The sequence below is a fragment of the Nothobranchius furzeri genome, chromosome 9 (genome assembly GCF_043380555.1).
Source record: "Nothobranchius furzeri strain GRZ-AD chromosome 9, NfurGRZ-RIMD1, whole genome shotgun sequence".
NCBI lineage: Eukaryota > Metazoa > Chordata > Actinopteri > Cyprinodontiformes > Nothobranchiidae > Nothobranchius > Nothobranchius furzeri.
In genome coordinates this window covers 69391235-69404263 of record NC_091749.1, presented here as the reverse complement: position 1 = coordinate 69404263, position 13029 = coordinate 69391235, and the positions used below count along the sequence as shown (strand labels likewise).

General features: G+C 44.3%; 1 protein-coding gene across 2 annotated transcripts in view; it reads right to left on the bottom strand.

The window, feature by feature from the left end:
* Nucleotides 1–4366: 4366 nt before the first annotated feature.
* tars3 (threonyl-tRNA synthetase 3) overlaps nt 4367–13029 on the bottom strand; it is a 38414-nt gene continuing 29751 nt past the window's right edge. For both annotated transcript variants that reach the window (XM_070555150.1, XM_070555149.1), the window contains 6 exons: nt 11016–11093; nt 10843–10943; nt 8740–8844; nt 8447–8519; nt 8222–8336; nt 4367–4803 (listed from right to left, as the gene is read on the bottom strand). In XM_070555150.1, the coding sequence (XP_070411251.1) occupies nt 4655–4803; nt 8222–8336; nt 8447–8519; nt 8740–8844; nt 10843–10943; nt 11016–11093 (621 nt within the window). In that variant the 3' untranslated portion in view covers nt 4367–4654. The remainder of the gene's footprint in view (nt 4804–8221; nt 8337–8446; nt 8520–8739; nt 8845–10842; nt 10944–11015; nt 11094–13029) is intronic.

Below are 13029 nucleotides of genomic sequence, written 5' to 3'. Positions count from 1 at the left end.
ACCTCTGCTCGCTTCTGGTCTTTAAAAGCCTCGCTTCTGGTCTTTAAAAGCCTTTCACATGGAATATAAACAGTTACAGGATTTTTGTAGATTTTCAAATGGCCTAAAATATGTAAAGCACAAAAAAAAATCAACTATTAACTGGAAATAATCAAAAATGTTTCTGAAATTATTTGTGAGAGTGTTTGAATGAGAGTCGTGAAACTATGGAATAGTAGTCTGGGTCATTGAACTGGTTTTGGTTTCACCAATGAGTGTAAAAGATTAGGAGTTTTAAAATGATCTTTAACAAATTTGTCATTAAATCGTACAAATCTGCATGAACACAAAGATGATTAAAAATCTGGATTTTTTTGTTGCTTTTGTTATTCAACAGTTTTGATTTTACTGTTTGTCCACGGTTTCTTAAATTTCTAATACAAAAATGGGTTAAAACAAATTAAAGGAAAACTAAATGTAATTTTTTATACAATCTATTATAATCTGTCTATAATTAACAGGAGGATTTGTTATTTTAATGATTATTCTTCCGCTGCTTGAATGGCAACCAGGTCCCCATAATCCTGGGGTGAATATTGAAGCCGACACGGAGGTGGCAAAAATTGCAGTTCCACCCTCATCCGCTAGGGGCTGGCACCAGAAGTTAGCAAATCCTCATTGACTCCCATGTTAAAAAAGAACATTTCCCAGCAGAAACAAACATGTTTACAGCCTGGTTGAAAAACCTTTTTAGGTTTAATAAATCTAGTTTACATTCATGACAACTCTGAGGGGGGTGAATTTTTTGTAACTCTTCTGTTTAAGTGAAATTTAATGCTTGAAATTCTGAATAATCAATGAGCATCCGACCCACGTGACTTCAGAGCTGGCTCCGGAGAAAGGCCTCAGCCTCACGTTAAAAGATGCTCGGTCATTTTCGACTCTCTGAACTTTAAGCTAAGGTTATTGACTTTACTAACAGATCATCCAAGCAGTTTCAGATTCTTTTTATCACTAAGTAAAATTATATTTCAGTACTTTATTTTGCTGGTTGAATGGGGGGGAATGTTGTGTCATTTAACTGCTTGGTCAAACATGTCAGTGGAGCTGTAAAAGAAACTTGAGCAGGTGCCCGGCTTCCCCTGTCTCCTGCCCGGGAACAGTTGCTAGAGCAGGCGGCTGGCCATCGCGGCTGGCTGTAGGCCGCAAGGTGAACAGAGAAAATGAGCCATCAGAACCAGGAGCATCTCACGACATTATTATTACATGTGTAGAACCTTCTATCGCTGTGCCATTGAGAGCATCCTCACTGGATGCATCTCCACCTGGTATGGCAACAGCACCGCTTACAACCGCAAAGCTCTCCAGAGAGTAGTGCGGTGTGCTGAAAGCATTATTGGAGGTGAGCTGCCCTCCCTCCAGGACATCTACAGGAAGCGGTGCCTGAGGAAAGCGGGGAGGATCATCAAGGACTCAAGTCACCCCAGCCATAAACTGTTCAGACTACTTCCATCAGAAAGGAGGTTCTGCAGCATCCGGTCCAGAACCAGCAGACTGAGAGACAGCTTTTTCCATCAGGCCATCAGACTGCTGAACACTTCGCAGACACCTCACCCTCACTACTGAAACTCCCACATTACACACTCCATACTGTACATTAATGCCACTGTTTTGCACATACCAGCCTCTGTACATTTTATATCTCTTATCTTATTATTTACTTTATTCATTTGTAAAACATGTATATACACACTATACACACACTCACATGCACACACGTAGAAAAATAAAAAATAAAATACTTAGCACTCACATTTAGTTATGTATATACCTTACATACTATACATATTACTTAGATTAGCCATTTTTATATTTTGCTTGTTTTTACGTTGCATTTTTGCACAACTCTGTTGCTGTGAAGCTCGCACACAAGAATTTCACTCGCATGTACTGTACCAGTGTACCTGCACATGTGACGTGACAATAAGTGATTTGATTTTTGATTTGAGGAGCATCTCACTTTGTTATTATTACATGTGTAGAACCAGCACCTCCTCACTTTGCTCCTGCCCTTCCTGCAAACATTACCAGCTGGGATGGTAGCCAGCTGACGAGGTCCTTTTCAGATCTGGCCAAACAACATGAAGGTGTTGATGCTTCAAACTACAGGTAACTGTAATAAGTTCTGCTACAGAATATTTCAGTATTTTCACTCAGTTTTGCTGCAGTTCACGTTCAAATGGGTTATTCTTAAACCAGTGAGACACTCCCACCATCTTGACTGTGTCCTGTGATGCACAGTGTCCAAGTCTACTTACCAACACCAGCACGGACCATGGATATGAAAAAGAGCGTTTGTTCATGTTTATTAAAAACAAACGGGACAATAAATGCAGCGATAACCAGGGCTTTGACAGGAAATGTTTGCTAACATTTAACATAGATTTTACAACATGCGAGGTCCACAGGTAAAATGTTCAGAACTTCCATTTATTGAAATAAATTGTTGTGATCTACTTCTACTGATCTACTTTAATCAATTTCTCTCTGGGATTAATAAAGTATTTTTGAATTGAATTGAATTCCTCAGTTTATTTAAACCACTGCAGATTATCTGGTTGCTACGTTTTTTTTCCTGTCACTCCAATGCCTCTCATATGTGCTGGTGGAGATAAAAGGGAAATAAAATGACACACATCACAAAACGCCTTTTGTTGTTATTATCTTTAGTGAAAATTAAAGACATCTGCATTATTACTGAGATGCAGGTGGTCACGTTCTGTGATAGCTACTATCATATTGTGTGACCATGGACCGCGCCGCACAACTTCCTCAAAGCTTACGTAGTTTACGGTTTTAACGTTGCATCTTCTTCTTTTATGCCAATTCAGGATGTACAGACGCAAAAAAACGCAACACTGCCCCCTGGGGTCACAAACTGTGATGGGCCGCAGAATTTGGTGTAACACCTGTAGGGGCCGCAGAGACGCCTCAATGCGAGGCTGTCTGCTGGTCACTTGTGGATCCTTGAGGGAGACCACAGAAACAGTGATGGGATTTATGGCTTTTTCACGAGAGCCGTTCATTAGTCGGTTGTTTACCTCAAAGAGCCGTTCAAAAGACTGGCTCTTTTGAACGAAGTGAAGCCAAGGGGGTATCAATAGCAACGTCTTCCTGCGGTGTCCGTGAGGGCGCACGGGGTTGGTTAGCGTTCCTCCCATAGATATGTACATAAACACGTGTTTATGTACATATCTAACGTTCCTCCTACGTCCGTCACAGCAGTGGGTGGGGTCTGAGCGGGTGAGTTTGACCGACTTCCGGGGAGGTTTGTTAAGAAGGACGGCTCTCTGCAGGGACTCGGCTCTCATCATTCACTTTGAAAACCCGTTCAAAAGATTCGATTCGTTCGTGAACGTCACATCACTACACAGACACACTGCAGCTCTTCGAGTCGACAATTCACTTTTGAGTCACTCAACTGCATTTCTCTTGCTGGTTGAATGGGGGAAATTATATGCATTTACCTCAACACCGCTGGTCATTCGTCTCAGAGACCGTCAACAACGGCAGACTTGCAAATATTTGACAGCGGTGGACCAGCAAAGCCTGATATCCTTGGTCGGCTTACCTAGTTATGATTTTGTTACTAAACAGGCCGGAGGTGCCGTCCCTTTGATGTTGCTCTACCGCGTTTTTCTTTCTAAAAACACAGTTAGCCTTGGGTTAGCATGTAGCTAATGTCTTGCTGATCTTTAGAGCATGAGTTGATGTAAAAGGCCACGGCGCCCAGCTACGATCGCAGCGGTCTGGCTCTGCTTGCAATTTACCAGTCCCGGTCCAAATTTCAAATCCATACTTCACAGTACTACATGGATCTTGCCAACAACGCCAATTGTGGCAAGGCGTAGAAACGAGGGCCCGGGCGGGACTTGATCCCCAGACTCCCGGTCCGGGCAAGAGTCCACGCGCGCTAACCAGTCAACCAAAGGGATATCCCAGTGGCCAGGTAGCCGGGGTGCATGATCAATCGGGACGCAGTGACAGGATGTTCACCCTGTCACAAAAACATGAAAAAGTTGCATTGTACCTCTTTAAATCTAGTCATTAGTCAAGAGTTGCATTCATGTAATCTAAAGAGTAAATTCCACTGTGGCCGTCCAGATGAACTCCTCATTGACGAAGAAAAGCTAAACTAGTTCCCGGTGTGGTGTGTAGTAAGAGAGGATGAGGTCGTGCATTGCCCAATAGACAAATCATTTTTCAGTAAATTATTTGTGAAATAAGTCACGCAAATTCCTGGAAAGCTGTTTGTACAAAAGCTGGTTTGGGAACGCTGCAAAATCTTAATACAATCAGATGTGATAATAAACTAAAAAACCTCCCATTCTCCATTTTTAAATTTTTTTTTATTTTTCTTAGCAACGCAGGTCTTTGTGAACACTTACATGAACACAGAGGTTTAAACTGCCGCCTCCCTTTTGTCTACATTCACAAACCGATCCTTTTTCCACCGTTAACTCACCATCTTTCCACATCTTTGCTTCCCAGTGCGATAAACAAACCAACAGATCACTTCATATTCACCTTTTCCACATGCCATCATCAGCTCTTAAACTGAACTACCAAGACTGAGGTAACCAAATGTCAGACTCTGCTCTGCGTTTCATCTCCATCAGAATTCTTCTTCGGCGTTCCGACAGCGGGACCGCTTCAGGAGGGTCAGGCGAGCCATCACCTCGGACAGCGGCAGCTCTCCGTGGACCTTGTTGTCCCTCGTGCGCACATTGACGCCGTTCGTCATCTTCTCCTTCTCTCCGACAACTGCCAAGACACAAGACAACAGCTTGACATTTTTCTCTCACGTACGCACACACCGCTCTGTTTCACCAACTTCAACCACTGTGGGTGGCGACTGTGCCAGCTTGGGCGTCCATTTGCCTCGTAGAGGATGTTTACGTTGACTCACCGAGCCTCTGATAGCAGCTGTCACGGTAAACAGTTTATTACAGATCACATACAGAGGGATGCGAACGTTTGTGCAGCCTTGTTAATCTGCGTGATCTTCCTGTATAAATGTTTGGTTGTCAGAGATCATACAGTAGACACACAGTGATATTTGAGAAGTGAAATTAAGTTGATTGGATTTACAGAAAGTGCAATAACTGTTTAAATTAGACAGGTTTGGGCACCAAAAATAAAATAAATGAACTCAGTATTTAGTAAATCCTATTTCCGCTTTCCAGAACTGCGCTGCTCTGGGTGGCTGCATGTTGGAGTAGCTCTGTTGACTATATGTAAGTTTAGCCTTTTCTTGGGCATTTTTTCTTCTAGTTTCTCAAGAAAAACTGTATTTTTTGGACACGTTACTGTTCTGTTTCTGGTGCTGTGAAGCTTGGAGGATTTTTACTGCTATTTTTTAGCCTTTTTCAATTTTTGAGCATTTGTTATGATGCGTAACCATGGCAACAAGCTAGTTTACAATCGGGAGCAGGCAGCTGATTAACAGTGGAAAGGCTGAAATAATACCTCAACTGAAGCCACAAATCCCAAATGAGCTAAAACACAAGAAGCGTGGGTGCAGAGCGGGAGCAAAACGGAGACAGAAAGAGGAAATTCAAACCATCTCTTCCATCGATCATAATGGGCAATGTGAGATCACTGGCCAACAAGATGGAGGAACTCCAAGCCCTTTCAAGGACTCAGCCAGAGTTTCAGCAGTTTCAGAACCGCTGGAGGAGATAATGCAAAGAAGGATTCTCCAGAGAATCAAGAAAATGATGGACGACCCTGAGCATTCTCTTCACAAGACTGTCCGACAACGGAAGAGTGTCTTCAGTCAGAGGCTTCTTCAGTTTGGCTGCAACACTGACCGCTACTGGAGATCCTTCCTGCCAACAGCCATTGTAATATACAACAACTCTTTGATGACTTGATTATTATTCTGAGCTACTACAGCAATCAATTTCCCTCTGGGATTAATAGAGTATTTTTTAATTGAATTGAACTGAATTTAGCAGAAATAGCAGCCTCTAAATGCTCCCTATAGCTCCCAATATGAGTCTAGAATCTGGTTGAAGGACCATTCTTCGTTACAAAACATCTAGTTTATTCAGGTTTGATGGCGTCTGAGCATGGACAGCTCTCTTTAACTCACACCGGCACAGATTTTCAATAATATTCAGGTCTGGGAACTGAGATGGACATTCCAGAACATTCTACTTGTTCCACTGCATAAACCTTTTTAGTGGATTTTGAGCAGTGTTTTAGGGTCATTTGTCTTGTTGAAAGATCCGGCTCTGGCACAGCTTCAGCAGGTAGGTAGCAGGCGTTTTTCTCGGAATGCTGTGTTCTTTTTCCTCCATGCATAACGCCCCTTGTTATGCCCAAATAACTCGATCTTAGTTTCATCAGTCCAAAGCACCTTATTCCAAAATGAAGCTCTTGTCCTAATGTGCTTTAGCTCCGTTTGTGCTGTGGGTGGAGAAAATGCCTCCTATGCATCACTCTCACATACAGCATCTCCTTGTGTACAGTGCGCCGAATAGTTGAACGATGCCCAGTGACTCCATCTGCTACAAGATGATGTTGTAGGTCTTTGGTGCTGCTCTGTGGGTCTCTGACTGTTCTTACCGTTCTTCTTTGTTTATCTGAGATTTTTCTTGGTCTGCCACTTGGAGCCTTAACTTGAACTGTGCCTGTGGTCTTCCATTTCCTCAATATGTTACTAAATGTGGAACCAGACAGCTGAAATCTCTGAGACAGCTCTCTGTATCCTTCCCCTAATCCACGATGGAGAACAATCTTTGTTTTTAGGTCACGTAAGAGGGTTTTTTTGAGACCCCATGTTGCTGCTCTTCAGAGAATACTCAAAGCAGAAAGAAACTTACAATTGGCCCCTTAAATACTCTCATAATTGAATTTACCTGTGTATAGAGGTCAAGGGTCACTGAGCTTTCCAAACCAATTTAAGTACCAATAATTAGTACTAAAGGTTTTGGAATCACTGAACTGACAACTGTGCCCAAATTTATGCGCCTGCTTAATTGAGTTAAAACCATTATTGCACACTTTCTGTAAACCCTATAAACTGTTTTTCTTCTCAAATATCACTGTGTGTCTCCTATATGATACCTTAAACTGAAATTGTCATAACAACGACGGTGGCACAGGAGTTAAGTGCTTGCCCCGTAATCGGAAGGTCGCAGGTTCGAGCCCCGCTCAGTCTGTCGCTGTCGTGTCCTTGGGCAAGACACTTAACCCCCCTTGCCTGCTGGTGGTGGTCAGAGGGACCGGTGGCGCCAGAGCTCGGCAGCCTCGCCTCTGTCAGTGCGCCCCAGGGCAGCTGTGGCTACATCGTAGCTCATCTCCACCAGTGTGTGAATGGGTGAATGACTGATTGTGTTGTAAAGTGCCTTGGGGGGGTCCAGGACTCTAGAAGGCGCTATATCAAATACAAGCCATTTACCATTTAACAACCAACAACTTATTCAGTAAAATCATGAAGGATGCCCAAACCTTCACATCCCACTGTATTCCTTACGATTCCCTGCAGCCAATCAGATTGCCAGCAGGATCATCAGACCTGGAAAACCCTTTCCTGGCCTGATGAGTCTGGATTTCAGCTTCAACGTCCAGATGATTGGGTCAGAGTTTGGGGTCACGAACGTGAAAGCACGGATCCATTTCCATCAGCAGGGAGATGTTCTGGTTCCACTTTGGACCCCTCAGTACCGCCTGTACCTGGTCTAAACACCACAGCTTACCTGATTGTTGTTGCTGACCATGTCCATAGTTTTATGACCACATGAGCCCATCTTTTGACGCTACTTCCAGCAGCACCTTGTCACAAAGCTCAGATCATCTCCAACTGGTTTCTAGAACATGACCATAAGTCACTGGATTCCAACGGCCTCCACAGTCACCAGATCTCAGTCCCGTTCAGAACCTTTAGGATGTGGTGGAATGGGTGGAGCTGATGCTGTCACACCAGGATGGACCAGAACCTCTCAGAAATGTCTCCCGACACCATGATGGACCTATTATATGAAGAACTAATGTGGTTCTGAAGGCAAATGGATGTCCACGCTGGTACTAGAGGAAGTACCTAATAAAGTGGCCAGTGATTGTGGAGGAATCCGCTTTAAATACGTTTTTTTTTCCTTATTTTTACTCAAGTTTGAATCTCAGAAACCGAGGAAATAAAAATGAGTTAGAACTTTGTTCCTCCAGAAATCCTCACCAAGGATGAAGTTATACTGAGCCAGCTGAGCGTTTCGGATCTTCTTGTTTAGGAGACATCCAGAGTCCAGGTCGGCGTCTGCCATAAAACCAGCCTCTGTGAACTGCTTGCACACCTGACAGGTAAATAAAATAAAAAAAGCCACACATGGTTCACGAACGTTCTGCACATTTAAGCCCCACCAGCATCTCCTGCCTCCCTGCGACTGGGTAATGGAACACCTACCCTCTTGGCGTAGTCCTCACAGGAGGGGTTGACAGGCACCAGCATCACTTGGCGAGGAGAGAGCCAGAGAGGCCTGTCGGAGGGACAGATGGCTTTAACATCTACACACTCTGAGATAAAAACCCCTCCACCCACCCAGCTCCAGTAAAATCACTGGAATGATGAGATACGACTAATCACTTCATCACAAAGACCTGCTCTGAACTACAACTCTCCCAGTTAGAGCAGAGAAACACAGACTCTGGCCAGGGTGGGATGTTTGAGCAGATCTGCACATAATGGAGGCTTCTCACCATTTTCCTGCATAGTTCTCTGTGAGGATGGCAATCATCCTCTCCACTGAGCCCAGGATGGCCCGATGGATGATGACTGGCCGCGCTTTGTCGTCGCCGTCCTTCCTGTGATCAGAGATCAAAGCGATGGAGAAAAAAAATTCAACTTTCATGAAGTTGTTCTTTATGTTTCTCCAGACTGTCTGGTTTTATTCCAACAGGTTTTTGTTTTTCAGACTTTCATCAGCTCCGGAACAGTGAGGTTAAAACCACAATTGAATAAATGGAAGGAAAAAACCTGTAATTTAAACACATCGGTGTAAACACGGCACCTGAACAGTATTTATATTCAACAGAACAGACGAGTCTCGTTTCTAAACAGCTGAAATGAACTAAAATAATAAAAATCTATGAAATACACAAAATAAAGTCATTCACTTTCTTTTGTTGTTCTACCTATCCTCTCTCTCCCCCTTCTTGTTCTAATTTTGCTCCTCATTCATCCTCTTCCTCTCATCTCCTCCTTTGTCTCCACCATTGTCCACATTCTCATCATTTCTTCTCAGTCATCTCTTCCATCCATCTTGTCCTCTTGGTCTGGAGATTTTTTTTCTCGCTGTGGAACCTGGTAGACCCTCCGGCCTTCCACTGATCCACGGCTGTATAACCCAGCAAACACCCCCCGCTAGAGCTAAAATTCTAATTTTATTAGTTGAATTGTGGTATTTTTTTTATGTTTTCCATCAAATCATTTAAAACAGGAACAAATCGAGTCTGTAACAAAGAGCCTGAAGATCAGATTTAAAACCAGTTCTAAATTGAGACCAGGGGCGGTTCTAGCATAAAAATTTCCTGTCTGAAGGACAAAGGGATTTAATATTCAATTTTCATGCAACGTAGGTAACAACGTTATTTAAAAGTTTGCCAGTCCAGATCTGAAGAGAAAAAAAATCCAAAATAAAAAGCTTTTTCCGGTAAGTTTTGTTTTAAAAAAACTACTTCCAGTGAAAATAATGACTTCTGGTTAAGGTAATGACCCACCGTGTAATTTTTCTCTTAAATATGTACGTATCGGAGAAAAACGGCAAATCCAAACTACTTCCGGCGAAGGTAAGGACCCGATGTCTTGATTTTCCGGATACGTCATTTCCTGTCACGGCAAAGACGCCAGCTGATGTCTGCAGCCAGATGCTTGTGGCGCCATGGGGAAGTGCAAGTTTTATGGTAACTGGATGGCTAATTCCACGTTCGCGACGTGGTTAGTACCGGTTCCAGGCAATAGCTGGAAATTATAGCTTAAATTTAATTTTTAAAAATTGCTTACGCTTGCTGAAAGTGGCCTTAAAAAAAAGTCTTAAATTTGGCTCCCTTAAACCCGCAGATACCCTGTTTTGAGACGGGGGAGATTTGCTGTTTTTTTTTTTTTTTTTTTTTTTTTTTAATATAACATTTTGACCTATTGTATGGTTTTAATATATTACAAATGTGTTAAAATAACCACAAATGGTAAAAATAGATCTTTTAAAAAATGTCAAACTTGAGGGGTGCCAGGGATGAATTTAGGGGCGCTTCAGCAACCCCAGAAACGCCTACGGTTGAGACAGCTTTGGTTCCTTTCTTTAGCAGCAGATTTCCGTCTGAATGATTCCGAAGTCTGATGCTTTTGTTTTATGTTCAGGTACAAGCACGAAAACGGGAGTCAAGAACGTTCTGAGAAAAGGAAATAAATCAATCAGGAACACTTGGACTTGAGGGTTCTGCACTAAAGGTTTAAACGGTCGTGTAATTCAGTGAAACTGGTTTTGAATTGTTGAAAAAAAAAGCTGAATGGTTCTGAGTCTAAATCAGTTTTATTTTTGAAGATCCCGACTCTAAACAGGATGAACGCTGAGTTCTGTTACCATACAGATCAGACATCGTTTACTTTTCCTGGGATCAGCGACTCAAGTTCCTGCTGCCGAGTTTAAATGTGAGCAAAACACCTTCCATCCCGTCCTTGATGCCGCAGACGGCACCAGCCCAGGGGTGTGTGTGTGTTTGTGTGTGTGTGTGTGTGTGTGTGTGCGTGTGTGCGTGCGTGCGTGCGTGCGTGTGTGTGTGTGTGTGTTAGATTAGCTGACTCACCCCATAAAGGTCAGGTTGAAGCGAATCGGCAGCTGGAAGTCCAGCTGAATGGTTGCACACTGGTGGTAGCGTCCAATTGCATCTTTGATCTTAATGTCGATCTGCGATGGAACAGAGCGAATCAGGATCCAGCTGGTCTTGTGTTTGGTGGGCTTCAAACCGCATGCTCCTACCTTAGGTCCATAAAAAGCCCCGTCTCCTGGGTTGAGTTTCCATGGCTCCCCGAACTCATTCAGGCTGTTTTCTAGTTGCTGCCGAACATGAAGAAACACGTCGAGGCAAATTACACACACACACAATCTGAGGCTTAACACACAACCAGAGTGATAATCAGCATAAAACACGAGTAATGACTTAGTAAAAACACCACCTACATCACATCAGGGAGCGGGACGTGACTCACAGAGGTGATCACAAACATGGCAGAGAGCCAGCTCTTTCATCTGAAGAGCCAAACACCAGCAGGATCAACAATTCAGCTCAAGGTTTGGTAAAAACAAAGTTCGACAGGTTTTATAATCCGGTTTTGAGCTGGGATGAAACACCTGGAGCCGTTACAGATCCACAGGTAAACATGCAGCGTTCATCTCAAATGGAAAAGACTTTTAGGTCAAAAACCAAACTTTTTCTTTCACTTGTTTGTGGTTTCAAACGTTCAGACGCTGTTCAGCAGAAACCTACATAAACGGCAGCGCGGTTTGATTTTAGTATTCACTTTCTCCTCTGCAAACGTTCCTTTGGAGCCTTCGCAGATTCTCCCGCTCTCTTAGAGACTTCCACATGCATATGTCCACTGGATCTCAGCTGCTCCTCCATCCTGCTGGAATGTCAAGTCAGCAGCTGCAGAGAAGTCTTGCAAATGAAGCCTGACTGAACAATACCAAAGACAAAATCCAAGACTGGATTTGCTTATTTATTTACCGAGAACCCCATTATCCTCCACCTTAGCGCAGGAGCTATTCCTCCTGAGGTGTCCCACATTTTCATTGCAAACATGACTACCGAGATACTTAAACTCCTCCACTTGGGGCAGGACCTCATCCCTGACCCGGAGAAGGCATTCTACCCTTTTCCGAATCAAGACCATGGTCTCAGATTTAGAGGAGCTGATCCTCATCCCTGCTGCTTCACACTCGGCTGCGAACCGCTCCAGCGAAAGCTGAAGATCACGTTCTGATGAAGCCAACAGGACCACATCATCTGCAAAAAGCAGAGACCTGATCCTCAGGCCACCAAAACGGATCCCCTCCACACCTTGGCTGTCTAGAAATCCTGTCCATAAAGGTAATGAACAGAATCGGTGACAAAGGGCAGCCTTGGCGGAGTCCAACACTCACTGGGAACGAGCCCGACTTACTGCCGGCAATGTGGACCAAGCTCTGACACCGGTCATACAGGGACCTAACAGCCCGTATCAGAGGGCCTGGTACCCCATACTCCCGGAGTACCCCCCACAGGGCCCCCCGAGGGACGCGGTCAAACGCCTTCTCCAAATCCACAAAACACATGTAGAGTGGTTGGGCAAATTCCCACGCACCCTCCAGGATCCCCCTAAGGGTACAGAGCTGGTCCAGTGTTCCACGGCCAGGACGAAAACCACATAGCTCCTCCTGAATCTGAGGTTCAACAATCCGACGGACCCTCCTCTCCAGAACCCCTGAGTAGACCTTACCAGGAAGGCTCAGGAGTCTGATCCCCCTGTAGTTGGAACACACCCTGCGGTCCCCCTTTTTAAATAAGGGGACCGCCACCCCGGTCTGCCAGTCCAGTGGGACTGCCCCCGATGTCCACGCGATATTGCAGAGCCGTGTCAGCCAACACAGCCCCACAACATCCAGAGCCTTAAGGAACTCCGGGCAGATCTCATCCACCCCTGGAGCCTCGCCACAGAGGAGCTTTTTAACCACCTCAGTGACCTCAGCACCAGAGATCTGAGAGGCCAACCCAAAGTCCCCATACTCTGCTTTCTCACTGGAAGACGTGTCGGTGGGATTGAGGAGGTCTTCGAAGTCCTCCGCCCACCGATCCTCAACGTCCTGAGAGAATTTGGTCAAATTGTCACCATTATTCCAATTTATTCACAATCGTCTCTCCAATCCATCCCAACGTCGTCTCATTTTTCCTACTTTCTAACCGACAGGCGTTAAAGTTTCCAGCCTCTCGAAGAGACTGATCATTCGGAGGAAG